General features: G+C 32.0%; 1 protein-coding gene across 1 annotated transcript; it reads right to left on the reverse strand.

Annotated features, from left to right (window-relative positions):
• Positions 1 to 1,134: 1,134 nt before the first annotated feature.
• On the reverse strand, positions 1,135 to 7,354 carry LOC146733992 (uncharacterized). Its single transcript, XM_085508459.1, has 11 exons — positions 7,312 to 7,354; positions 6,102 to 6,198; positions 5,823 to 6,021; positions 5,617 to 5,743; positions 5,403 to 5,472; positions 4,232 to 4,448; positions 3,307 to 3,562; positions 3,011 to 3,078; positions 2,553 to 2,814; positions 1,997 to 2,072; positions 1,135 to 1,328 (listed from the first exon to the last, which is right to left on the reverse strand). The coding sequence occupies exons 2-10, from the start codon at positions 6,165 to 6,167 to the stop codon at positions 2,000 to 2,002; spliced, it is 1,338 nt and encodes a 445-aa protein (XP_085364585.1). The 5' UTR covers positions 6,168 to 6,198; positions 7,312 to 7,354; the 3' UTR covers positions 1,135 to 1,328; positions 1,997 to 1,999.
• Positions 7,355 to 13,643: the final 6,289 nt, after the last annotated feature.

Here is a 13,643-nt window from a genome sequence, read left to right on the forward strand (position 1 = left end):
TCTACAGTTGGATTTTGTTCAACCTTGTACATACATTAAACAGTATTGAACCCTGATGCACGTCATTTAAAATGACCAACTGATTTCAAATAGCCAACTGGCGGCCATTTTGTTCTAGTGCCATATTTCTGACATGCTTTGACTGATCATGTTCAAATTTAATATTCATTATACATCCTGTCATCGATATAGAGATGTATTTAAAAAGCTTTTCCAGTCAATATCTCTCAATATGGGCAAGTACTCGTTTGACGATCAGACACAAAATTAATCATCAGCTTCTGGATCTATATCTGACATGTTTGTGTTCCAACTATATTATTATAATTGTGTCATGTATGGCTTGTTTTCATAAATATACTGCAGTAAGTATCTGCAAGACTTGCCTTTGAGAGACACGGCGTAGAAACTGTGTGATAAATCAATGGCTTATAGTTATTGGTGGATAATATATAACGTACGCCTAAGTAATTAGTAGAACTGTAAGCAATTTTATAAGGAGAGCGTGGAATTTTAAAGCTGGAAGTGTTCTCTGACAAGTAATCAAGTGGTTTACATGATACCTTCCCAGTGTAAGTGTAGTTTGTGTTTTGTACACACTACGTCCTACTTGTAACACAATTGTCACCGATCGGTTTTGTGATGCATATTGCAGTGTCGGTATGTGGTGCCTGCCACAACAGAGCAGGATGCGCTTGTCACCTCTTGATTGACGAATCTCTCCCTGAATTGGCTATGTTGTACCGTTTTCTTTCGCAATCGTAAAGTTGCCTGTGGATTCTGATGTTGTCGGAGTTTGCTTATCGACATTTAATTATTGGCATCCCATTTTTTCATACAGAACAATAAAGACAACAAATTTGCTTAATCCCACAGCTCGGTCTTGATATTCAGAATACTATGACTTTTAGCAAGTTTATTTTAAGTGTCGCATTTGTCGCACCGCATCGTTGTGGGTCACATAAGAAGTATCAATTATGTGTCAACATAATTCGAACGCATAATAGACTGTAGGTCTTTAATACTGTGGTACAATACTGCACTACAATTGCTCCTTTGTGAAGTTTCAAACAATTAGAATTATCATACACCGAAAATGCATGCCATCACACTATCACGATAAAAGACTCAATATTTATGCTTTAGATTATTTATTGTCCTGCAATTCAACAAGTTTTATAGCATGCAATAACAATAATAATAAACTAAATTTCCATTAGACATGCAACTAAACTACACGTACGATTTATTTACGAGCCATGCGATTGCAGTAATATAATTCGCGGAGTGATTTCATGAATGAGGTACCCTTCATTTCCGTCGATTTCCTGCAATAAGAGAATTAATAATTAAGACTTTGATTTAAAGATGTGTTTACCATCCACGAAAAAGTTGCGTTGAAGACATGCAACAATACTCGTTAGATAGAAAATGAAAAAAAAAAGTGATTTTCAGTTTACGTACAAAAACAAATGGTTTAAAACTTAATGAATAATTGCATTGGTTCATAAAACGACAAATCGGATGTTTGCTACAATATCAGGCCATTATGCATCCAATAGAGTTATATTTTAGTTATATAATATATAATTATCTACTTTCAGTATCAAACAAGAATATTTTTTTTTTCAAATTGCATTAAACAAATTACAGCAATACAATATTAGACTACAATTAATCAAAAGTAAAATAGTGTCTATCTCGAAGATGTCATTATCATTATCATTATGCTCAATTGTTTCATGTGCATATTTTTTTCCCACTATACATGCTATATGTCCGAGGAAACTATTTAGCTGCCAGATAGTGGCGCCCCAATGATGGCTGGTAGCTCTACAGTTAAAAATATTCATTTAACAAGATGCCCAGCAGAAATACATTATACAGTCAATATCAAGAATTTTAGTTAATTTTATAACAAATGTGGGCGCGAGAAAAGAGAAGATGTATTTAGACCTCACATCAAAATGAATTATTTAGTTTGCATGATACGTACCGCTTAAGCAGAACACAAATACTTTTGAGCATAGTCGCATGTAGTGTCGTCTAATTTCCATGTATTGTTATAATACCTGTATATAAGGACAGAAGAGATTTTTTAATTTGATGAAATTGTTTGCATTTGTAAGCACGATGCTAATAAATTTGCAACTGAAGGTAAAATGCAATTGTGTCAAAATGTGTTTATAATTATGAGGAGATTTTTGTTCAAATCCAATGAAATTATTGATATAACAATCATATTGATATAACAAATATCATTTTTTCACGATATGTCACCAGGCTTAGTTTTAAAATATTTTTGTCGTAGAATACATTTGTAAGTTATACTAAAAATGCTATTTTAATACCATTTTGTCAAGCAAATTTTCTTTTTATCCTAAAATGTCACAAATGTAAACATAATGACAATAGTTTATTTTTTATTTTTGAGGAACGTCTTACTTTAAAACTGTGCTAAAACATGTAATTAGACTTTCTGTATTTCCCATAGTACACTATCAACAATAACAAAAACAACATAATACATAGTATATATTATATGCACTCACCACAAATGGAGACAGGAGCCACTTCCATTGGGCTCATTTGGTTGAAACAATTCTGAATTAACCGATATTGTTGAACCACCAGTGAAGGTAATGGTATTGCCTGATATGCTCCCATCCACCCAGAAACTTCTATTCTCTCCATTTGTTTTAATTACGAGCTGTGCACGTTCTAAATCGTTCTGGTCAACAATTTGGAATAGAGATCCAGAATCACACTGAGCATTAGCCGGAAGCGCTGTACTAGAACTAGGACGCGGTAAATCTGTTGAATATACGACCATTACAACATTATTAATAAGACATCACTCATACATGGAATATTTTCAGAACACGTGAATGTGTTGCCGTATAAATGTAAATGTAGAACTTGAGTATTCATTGACCTTGTGTAAACATTTTGCGGAAAACTATAATATATATATATATATATATATATATATACATAACGATCACTGTACCTGCACATAGATACTTCTGATTGTAGTCGCACGTCGTATCATCCAATTTCCAGTCATTGTTGTACCACCTGTAAATATGATTGTATTTGATCGCTTTATAACGGCAATATGTACTCAAAATGACCTTCGTACTACATGACAAGTTGTTCAGATAGCTATTTTATGATAATTAAATTACTCTGCAATGTATATCGTCATTCTGACAGTGTTTAAATAAACATCAAACTGTTTTAACATACAAAGCAAATACGGAATAAAATGTAATAATGAAAACAGGCCTTGTATTTTGTACTCACCACAAATGGAGACATTGCCCACTTCCATTTGGTTCATTACTGTGAAACAAAGACGAATCTACTGACATTGTTGAACCATCACTGAATGTAATTGTACTGCCTGAAATCGTGCCATCAACCCAGAAGCTTCTATTTTCTCCATTCTGTTGTAGTGCATGTCTTGCCCTATTCAAACTAGCTTGACTATTAACTTTATATGGAGATTTACATTGATTAGCCGCCGGATACACTGCTTCTGTGCTTGCTTTTGGCAGAGCTGAAAAATTTGTTATCAACAACAATTTTATAACGTAATACATTGATACAAAACGAGCTCGAATAGCTAAAAAAAACAGTGAAAAAACTAAATTATAACTGGGTATCACCAGAAATTAAAAACCCACAACTGTATTAATTAATGGAATAAAAAAAATACAAAATACATACATACATACCTGGGCAGTCATAAATTATATTGGCTAAAAAAATATCAGCGTTACTCAAATAATCACGCTCGCCCATTTTGTCTTGGTCAGCTGGGTTATTCGCTGTTATTGTATCCTGGCCATTCGTGCTGAAATACTGAATTTATTTTGACTTGTAAATATCACACAGTGCATGTATCAGGGGATATTTAGTGTGTAACTGCGCGGTAGCCCTTTGAACGCCATAATTATTGTCAGAAAAATATGTTATATTTAATTGACAATTTTAAACAAAATGGACATAATTTTATATGAGCTACAAGTCTTCATCATATGTTTGGAAATATTATAAAAAAACGTATGTAGGTTTGAAATTTGTGAATGGTGACTGAAGTTGACTTTAGCACTCGGTGTGCTGATGTGTTGATATACAAGCTTCAAACGTAAAGATCTATTGCATAAGACCTAACGTATTTTGAGTGATCACATATGGCGAATACAGTTAATGTTTCAATATTTACAATATAGTCCTACCTTAGCACCATAATGCATAAGCGATCCAATGTCGTATGGCACGTTGTACATATTAACATCCGCAGAGGTATATTTGTTGAAATTGTGACCCATACCCGACTCGATGTTTTCCCAGTGAATTGTAACGTAATCATCTCGGTCCGTGCGACTTTGTTCATGCCAGAATCCTATTGCATGACCAATTTCGTGAGCAATAGTTCCCCTCTGTTTCATGAAGCAACATAAAAAACTAGTTAAGATACGTGAACAATAACATAATTAGATTAAAATTACTTTGTATGGACACTTGTTAGTATCTGCATAATCAATTACTGATATGTGAACGATAATTGGTGAATGTGGTGTGACTTGAGAATATATTGCATTATATATATTTTTCAAATATAATTGTGCGACTCTTATTATGTATGTATTGCTTTGTTTTTGTTTCGTGGGAATTAGTCCTAAATCATGGACAACAGCGTTAAATAACTTAATGAAATATGAAATAAATAAAAAAAATACGGGATGTTTTTTGTCATAGTGAACTTGTGTAACGTAAATTCTTATATAGAAGGAATATTGGCAAACGATGGCAGCAATGACAACAATATATAATAGTAAACCACAATGCTTAGCTCATTTAGTAGAGAGATTATGCATTTTCACTACTCGTTGGTCTTAAAATCTTTTGAATCACGGGTGTTACTGCTCAAAACAATCCCATTTTAAATAGGAAAAAAAATTTACTAAGCAATTGCATTATGTAGTTTCAGAAAAAAAACTTAAAACTCATAGCATATCGGTCCTTTAATCACAATACACTACCGATTAGAAACGTGATCGGTGGGAAAATTTGAATTTCATTGGGAATACCTTATAAGGTAGAGATTACGTGCTATCGGGAACGTATTGTATTATACAAATATAAATACCTCTTGTAATTTAAAAATGCTGTTTTTAATAATTAACTATAATAATAGGATTATTTAACTTGATTTAACCAATGTGAAACTTTGTACATAGAAATGTGTTGTCTGTTATGCCCGATTCAGCATTTCCCATTTCTATGTGAATATTGACTATTCCTTGAAATATTAATATTATTGAACTGATATAATACAACACTTATCACAAGTGTACAAAAAACAAGAATACTTAAATACAAACGTCACTCACATATTCACAACCATATCCGATAGAAATATCTTGAACACCCCAACCAGTGAGACCAACGTAAGACCAGCATCTATGAAGGTAACATATACAGAAATGTATCACTAATAATATAAACCTTCACACAACAACGCCAGCTATGGTAACGGTACAGACGTTAACTAATATGCTCAAAGACTGTTACTAATTGAGTGTTTAAAATTGTTAGTAACCTTACCCATCATCTTTTTTAAAGTTAATTCTATCAGAATGCCCCGCGCCCGAGTTATACGGTGGGAATCTAATACAAGTGTTGCTCTCCCAGTAGGTCATCGCTTGTTTTATTACGACAGCATCAGATTGACCTGCAATAATATAGATACATGTTGTGTACTGCAAACTTGATACATGAAAGCACAAACTATCAAACAGACATATACTTACTTGTTGATGATATCACATATGGCACAATAGCATTATTCCAACGCTTTGAAAGGCTAGTTATAGCTTTTCTTGCACCGACCCCACTTGCTTCAGCGGCTATTATTGCTTCAATGTCGGTTTCTTGCTCAGAAGTTAACTTTATATCAGACTCAAATGTATCAGGACTTTCCGTTTCTTCCGGTGGTTCGGGAGGAGGTGCCTGTTAAAAAATAAAATCAGAAATCTGACAACTTAAAATACTAAGTTTTGATTTACCCCAATATGTTAATTATCACTTACTGCGTTGATGCAATGTACAAACATCGCCACCATAACAAATATACATATTGATTGAATATGAAGCATAGTAACCAATTCTTCAGAACGGTAACCAAGTCTGTAAAACCAAATATTAAAATCGTTACTAATGACACAATGAAACCACTAGGCACACTTATGTTGTTGTTGTTTTCTGAATATGCCATGATTTCTGAAATAATTATGTGCGTGTATACATTACTTAAGTGGTTGTGTTTTTATCACTCCTAGTTTTCTGCTTTCAGTCAGCCATGTTAAATTATAATTATTATAAAAAAAAAATACTTCAAAGAACTGAAGACCAAAAATTTTGCAATAACATTTATGAGATACAAAACACAAATTTCTTCATTTTTGTTATTTAATATGCAGCGACAATAATCACTAATTAAATATGAACTACTGTAGACAAACGGAAATTTCGTATATCCTACATTTGTTAGGTAGTCCTGTGAATGCCCATTAAAAAACATTTCCTTTGAAGCTGAATCGCAATAGGCTAATAAATGACATGAAATGTACAGTTCCCATGGGATCAGTGCTATTCGTAGTTTTAATTCTACATACAGGTAGGGTTACAATCACTGAAATGCACATATCGTTGGGTGTTTTTTTCAGGGGATATTGACTACACGCTGAATAGTGATGGTATGATCGCATTTAATTCAATACATTGTATAGTCAGAATGATGATAAAAAACATGTATTCATTTTTTTAACCTCGTGTTTGACAAAAAATAGATAACAAACTCCAAAAAGTAGATAATTAAAATAAGGTGGTTTCCAAGTCGTCAACACTAGCAGTTCTGATGAAACACCACGAAAGAAGAGACAACTACAAATGCCGAAATGAATACACGCGTGCGAACATAGGTGCCAAGCATCTATACAAATAGTAGAGCGCCATAGCAGTGTATTCAAGATAAACTGGGCATAGATGCATAATTTGACCAAGAAGCCGCACAAATGGTAATCGGTAAAATATCAAAGCAGTTTGTTTTACGTTATGGAAGAAGTAGGAGTATATGATTTCGCTAAAAAAAATTAAAAAAAGGGATGCGAAAAGGACATTTTTTTAATTATCAATAATTTGGTGCATGTCTGAAGACACGTTATTATGGGTTATAAAATAGATATGCTGAAAACAATTCATCGTTATCACAGAAATTACGATAACAATTATCATACTCACGTACTGTAGATACTGCAGAAGATACACACGCAATCGTTAGTGTCAGAATGAATTGAAACTGAGAGTACGGTGTGTTTATATGCGGTTGAATTGGCCAAGAATTTACATATTTCTGACGTAGTTTTTAAATCTTGTATAACACACCCACATACTGTTTCCAGAACATTCTGTGTTAGAAAATGTAATTAAAATATCGAAACTATTTTTTAAATTTTTTAGGTTGATTTTCGTTACAGAGGTAACACTATTTAGTAAAAAAATATTGATTTTTTCTATTGTACCTTCAACTTTCATGTTCATTCTGCTTACAGTGTTTTTCTTGAGTTATACTAGTTAAATTGGAAGTACATGTTGTAACCTGCGTGATACACCTTCTATGAACCTTTTGTAAGCATGTTCAGATGTATTTTGTTTCACTTCAAACATATTAGCTTTCTCAAAACAAGTAGTTCATCCACTGACAATAAATTAACAAAGCGTTTGACTTCAGAATGCCGACTACTTTGTCTGGGTCGTGAAGTGAAGTTATTTGATCAAGTAATCTCCAATGCAGATTCCATTTCTGGAAATTTTAAGCTATTTTACTAATTTTATTTTTTTTCGAATTTAACCATATCGTCTGTATTTTTTCTGTATTTATTACAATCCAATTTCGTGTATCCAATTTTAACGTCGGGAAAGAGAAACAATATTCGATGAATGGAATTATGTATGGTATCAAGAGAATTGCTTGTTTTATTTGGAAATAGTCAGATATGATTGTCTTTGTTCTGTACTTTAGAAAATAATATTTTTCTATGATTCTGGTATAGCAAAATTTTTTAGTTGAGATATATTCATTATTTTTTCATCCTTGTTGTGTGTGGTTTTTACGTTTCAGTGTTAAAATTCTAAACTGCTTAAAATATGTTATTTTGCATAAATTATTTATAATATGTTAACTCGGGTGTAAATGTTATTAGGCCGATTTGACATTTGTTTTACCTTTCCCGCTTATGTCGATTTCGTTTGACAATGAATAAAACACATATAAATCACTAGAAAAAATCACGAGAACAAATTTGTTTTTGTTTGAAACCTCTGACCGTTCCCACAACGACTTAGAGAACGAATAGCACCTACAAATTATTAAATAACACAACAACATAATTGAAACATAATGTTCAATCTGAGGCACATGTAACAAAATGGCAGATAAGTAGTGCTCTGACTTAAAAGTCGTAATTTTGCCGTTAACTGTGCGTCATGAAGTGAATACATGATACATATCAAATGAACCTATTTTTTCGATTAATTACTTTAGTTCTGGTATTACTCGGATATTTCTAACAGTTTATTATTTTCGAATTTAACCACTTCTTTACAATCAAATTCCGGAGTATTCAGAAAAAAGAAAACAATACATTATGTTCAGCCCAATTAAAATAATCCCATGTTTCCACCCGTGACTCTATTGTCAACATTTTGTTTGCAGATTTCTGAATTCGTATCATATCCATAGTAAAACAAAACACTCTAACCACGGAAATACATTGATTTGCATTAATTTACGTTAGCTTCGCAATTTTTCTAGTGTGATGACATGGTATTTCAAACATTGAAAACACGCCATGGGCAGATGTAATTATTTGCATGTTGTGGGAATTGGACGTCAAATATGTGCGATTACAATAAAAACGTAAATAGAAAGTATCAAAAACTACGATTGTCTTGATGTGCACATTAAAAATTGTCGTTTTTATTTGACTCTTGCCCGGCAAAACTATTTAGTTGCGATGTGGTCATTAATATTTTCTCCATATTTTGTGCGGGTTCTACATTTCAGTGTTAAAATTCTAATCTGCTTAAAATCGGTTATTTTGCACAAATTATTCATGAAATTTTAACATGAGCGAAAAATGGCATGACCGTATTTTTACCTCTCTGGTCATGTCGTCTGTTTTACAAATTGCTGTATGGCAATCTGATGTGAATTGATATAAAACACTCAAGAACAAGAATGAGTTATGTACGGCATATACGAATCATAAGCAATTTCTCTCACTGGAATATCACAGATTGTATGAAGTATCCATACAAGTTCAAGATGCCTTTATTGTCAACTATAATATTGAAATTATTAGTATTCGAAAATCGCTGACAAGAACATGTAATTTACCCATAATTTTAAGACACATGTAAATCGGGTTACTGATAGAGAGTCATGAAAATATTGGATTGATGATGGATAAAACGTCAATAATGCATCTGAACATTGATTGAAGGTTGCAGAAAACGTCGACTCTAAATTCTAAGCCAAGATTCTCCTAACATTCTGCTATGTGTGAACAAAACAAATTAACCCAGTTGCAACATTTCTATTTGCTTGTTTACAAACATTGTGTTTGTATTGTTTTTGACTCCCGTGTGCGAAGCACACAATGGGAGTCTTTGCAGTTAGTTTGTCTGTATGTGTGTGTGTACGTGTGTATGTGTGTATGTGTGTCCGACTGTTCGACTGCTATCTCAAGAACCATACATCGGTTTTTGATGAAACTTGGTGCATAGATGCTCTGGGCCAATGCGCAGATTTGATTGGGTTTTGGTAAACATCCATGGATATTAATTACCTAAATCGCATGATAATTAGCTGATTTTTAGCTGTTCCATGACTGTTCCAATGATATCTAAACAACCACTCATTGGATTTTGATGAAACTTGGTACATAGATGCTCTGAACTTAAGCGCAGATTTGATGAGTTTTTGGTAAAAATCCGTGCATATTAGTAATATGCATAATGATTAGTTTTTTTCCACTGATACCTCAAGTACTAATCATCACATTTCAATGAAATTTCGTACATAGATGTCATAGGACACTGCACAGACCTGATAGTTTTTAGGGTAATATCAGTACATATTAATTACCTAATTGCACAATTAATTAATTTTCATCTTTTGATATTTCAAGTTAAGCATTACATTTCAATGAAACTTGGTACATAGATACTCAAGGACTATGCAGAGACCTGATTAGTTTCAGGGTTAATAATTGTGCATATTAATTACCTAATTTGCATAATTAATTAATTAATTAATTAATCAATTAATTTCCAGCTTTTTCACTGATATCTCAAGTATTAATCATCACATTTCAATGAATCTAGAACTATGCAGGGACCAAATTAGTTTTCAGTCAATATTTATGCATATTAATCACCTAATTTGCATAATTAATCAATTTTCAACTTTCACACATATCTCAAGTACTAATTATCACATTTCAATGAAACTTTGTACATGGATGCTGTAGGACAATAGACAGACCTGATTAATTGTGGGTTAAAATCTGTACATATTAATTACCTAATTTGCATAATTAACCAATTCTAAGCTTTCACACTGATATCTAAAGTACTAGTTATTCCATTTCAATGAAACTTAGTACAAAGATGCTATAGGACAATGTACAAACCTGATTAGTTTGGGGTTAAAATCTGTTCATATTAATTCCTAATTTAGCATAATAATTCATATTTTTTTTTGTTCTAATCATATTTCAATAAAACTTGGTACATAGATGGTCTGTTACTTTGCGCAGACCTCAAATCTGTTCATATTAATTTTCTGATTTGCATAATTAGTTTTCAGCTTTTCCATCAATATCTCAAGTACAAGTAATTTCGAATTATTTTTAATGTGTCTCCAATACTCTCAGCACATGGGAGTTCTTTCTAACCTTTCTTTGATTATAGTTAAACGGTCTTTGTTTCACACTGCTAACATTTCGTGAGCTGTCACAAGTAGAACATCCTAAAAGATTGTTTATACACGATTTACATATTTTACAAGCCTGTACATGAATAATGATTGCATAATTGTGCAATGAAAGTAGATGCCAGAATGTTCCATATATTAATAACATGTTAGAAACAAGAATCAGTGTTTTTTGTGGAGTTATAATCACAGTTGTAGACGGAAAATGAAACCCTAAAAAACTTTATTTTGTAAAGTATTATTTTGTTGGGGTATTGTTGAACAACAAAAGATTGTGATAACGTGTTTTGTTTAATGAACACAAATTCAATTAGCTTATTAAGTCTCACGAACAGACAATCAAGGTGTAGATAATGGCCATTTCATAACAAAAACAATTATTGATGTCACAGAACTTCGATATTTTTTGCATGTTATATTTATGGTAGAGCTAAAAATGTTAACAATGTCCAAGTGGTTTTTGTTTCAACATGTTTGTGTTCTTGTAAATACTTTACTGCGTCAATAAATTAATACTTCAACATTTATATGCGATTCACTTCTGAGTTGTTGAAGTATATACCTTTGTGAAGTAATTATTCATGGGCGAGTCAGTTTGATTAAGCAGTAAATAACAGTGAGGATTACTTCTACATAGATACTACATCGACAAGACCTTTCATAATAAATCAGTATTGGTTAGTGAGTAGTTCTTCTACATGGATATTACTTCATCCAGCCATTTTATAATAATACTGTATTTGTTAGTGAGTAGTTATCCTACTGGAATAATAGACCAATAAGACATTTCATAAAAATACAGTATTTCGTATTCAGTAGTTTTTTTTCACATGAATAATACATAAACAATCTTTTCATAATAACATAGTATTGTTAGAGAGTATTTCACCATATGCATATTATACTAATAAGCCCGTTAATACAGATTTGGTTAGTTAGTAGTTTTTCCACATGGATATTACATAAATCAGCCTTTTCATAATAATACAGTATTTGTTAGTAAGAAGTTTTTTTTCCACGTGAATATTATATCAAACAGCTCGTTTAAAATAATACAGTATTTGGTATTTTGTATTTTTTTCCACGTAAATATTATATCTAAAGCCCATGATATTACAGAATTGGTTTTTAGTTTGTTCATTACACCAACAACCCCTTTCCACTTATTATAACTCCATTCATGTATGTATACAGGGTTTGATTGACCACAACAAAAAACGCATTATTATTTTGAGTACGCTTTTAAACATCTAACATGCTGACTTGCATTATCTTGATGTGACGAATAGATAAAAATAGGTATGGTTCCAAGGTAATACCAATTGTTTACTATATAACAATTAAAAACAATTCATATAGGGTTTTTTAAATCAGAAGCCTACTCATGAATGCAAATACCCAGGATTTATTCTTTTTCCCCAAAAATGTACTTCCGGATATTATAAGGAAATTAAAAATTCGAGAAAATGATGGTTGTATTTTAGTGGATATATGCCGTTTTGACAGTATTATAACGCTTCTACCATAGGTTCCTATGGCAGAGATATTTTGCCTTATCTCAAACTGTAGCCTGAAATAATCATATATCTCTAATGATGGGGTACTTATTGTTGTCCAAAATTATTTTAAAATGTGGATTTTAAATAGTATCAAAAATTGCATATTTTCTTTAATAAAATTGCGATTTTTGAAAAAATATTGGACAAGTTTCTTAAAAGACGTCACTGTAACACACAAAATAATATTTATTTTTTCCATGGGGCAATAACTTCATGATTTTACATAATAGACCAATGAAAAATGTTTTGCGATTTATTACCAACTTTCTGACGAATAATGTTCTTAATACAAAGTACAAGTATTTTTGGTAAAACCTGTAATGTTATTCACAAGAGTAACACAATAAATGTTTTCATTATATATTAATTTCTGGAACATTATGCAAATTTACAGATAATACTGTTCTCTCACTGCAATTTCTCAATTTATTTTTGTATTCCGTGCCTGTGTGTGACATTCATAAACTAACTGCTTTGTTGTGCACCATAATTTGCATAGTCGTTACTCATAATAGAATTACTTCCCGTCAAATACGCTAAATTTACTCTAGGAAGTCTTTTTTCTGCTACCAATTGTGCGTTGTGCTAGACACAGATTCAAACTGATCTATTACTCAGCAATGAAACCTGCTAAGGTGTCTAAATCACATGAGCTTACCTAGTCCACGTGACTTTTGAAGATGCCTTCTTTCCGTTACCAAATTTCTGAAATATTATGCAAATTTACAGATAATACTGTGTTCGTAAATATTTTTTGTTTCTGCGCATGTGCATGTTTACGGGTTCTACTTGTAAGTGTTATATTTGCAATCTTCTCAAGATATTATCAATTGCTCTAATTAATTTGCATAATCGTCACCTATCATATAATTTTACAACAAAGTGTCTTTTCACACTTTGCGGTCCGGAAATCTATTCTGCCAAATACGTTAAATTTTCTCCAGAGATGTCTTGTTTCCGCTACAAAATTTCTAAAATATTATGCAAATTTACAGATAACAGTGTCTTCGTAATTT

Source organism: Saccoglossus kowalevskii, chromosome 15 (assembly GCF_978046115.1).
Source record: "Saccoglossus kowalevskii chromosome 15, keSacKowa6.1, whole genome shotgun sequence".
Classification (NCBI taxonomy): Eukaryota; Metazoa; Hemichordata; class Enteropneusta; family Harrimaniidae; genus Saccoglossus; species Saccoglossus kowalevskii.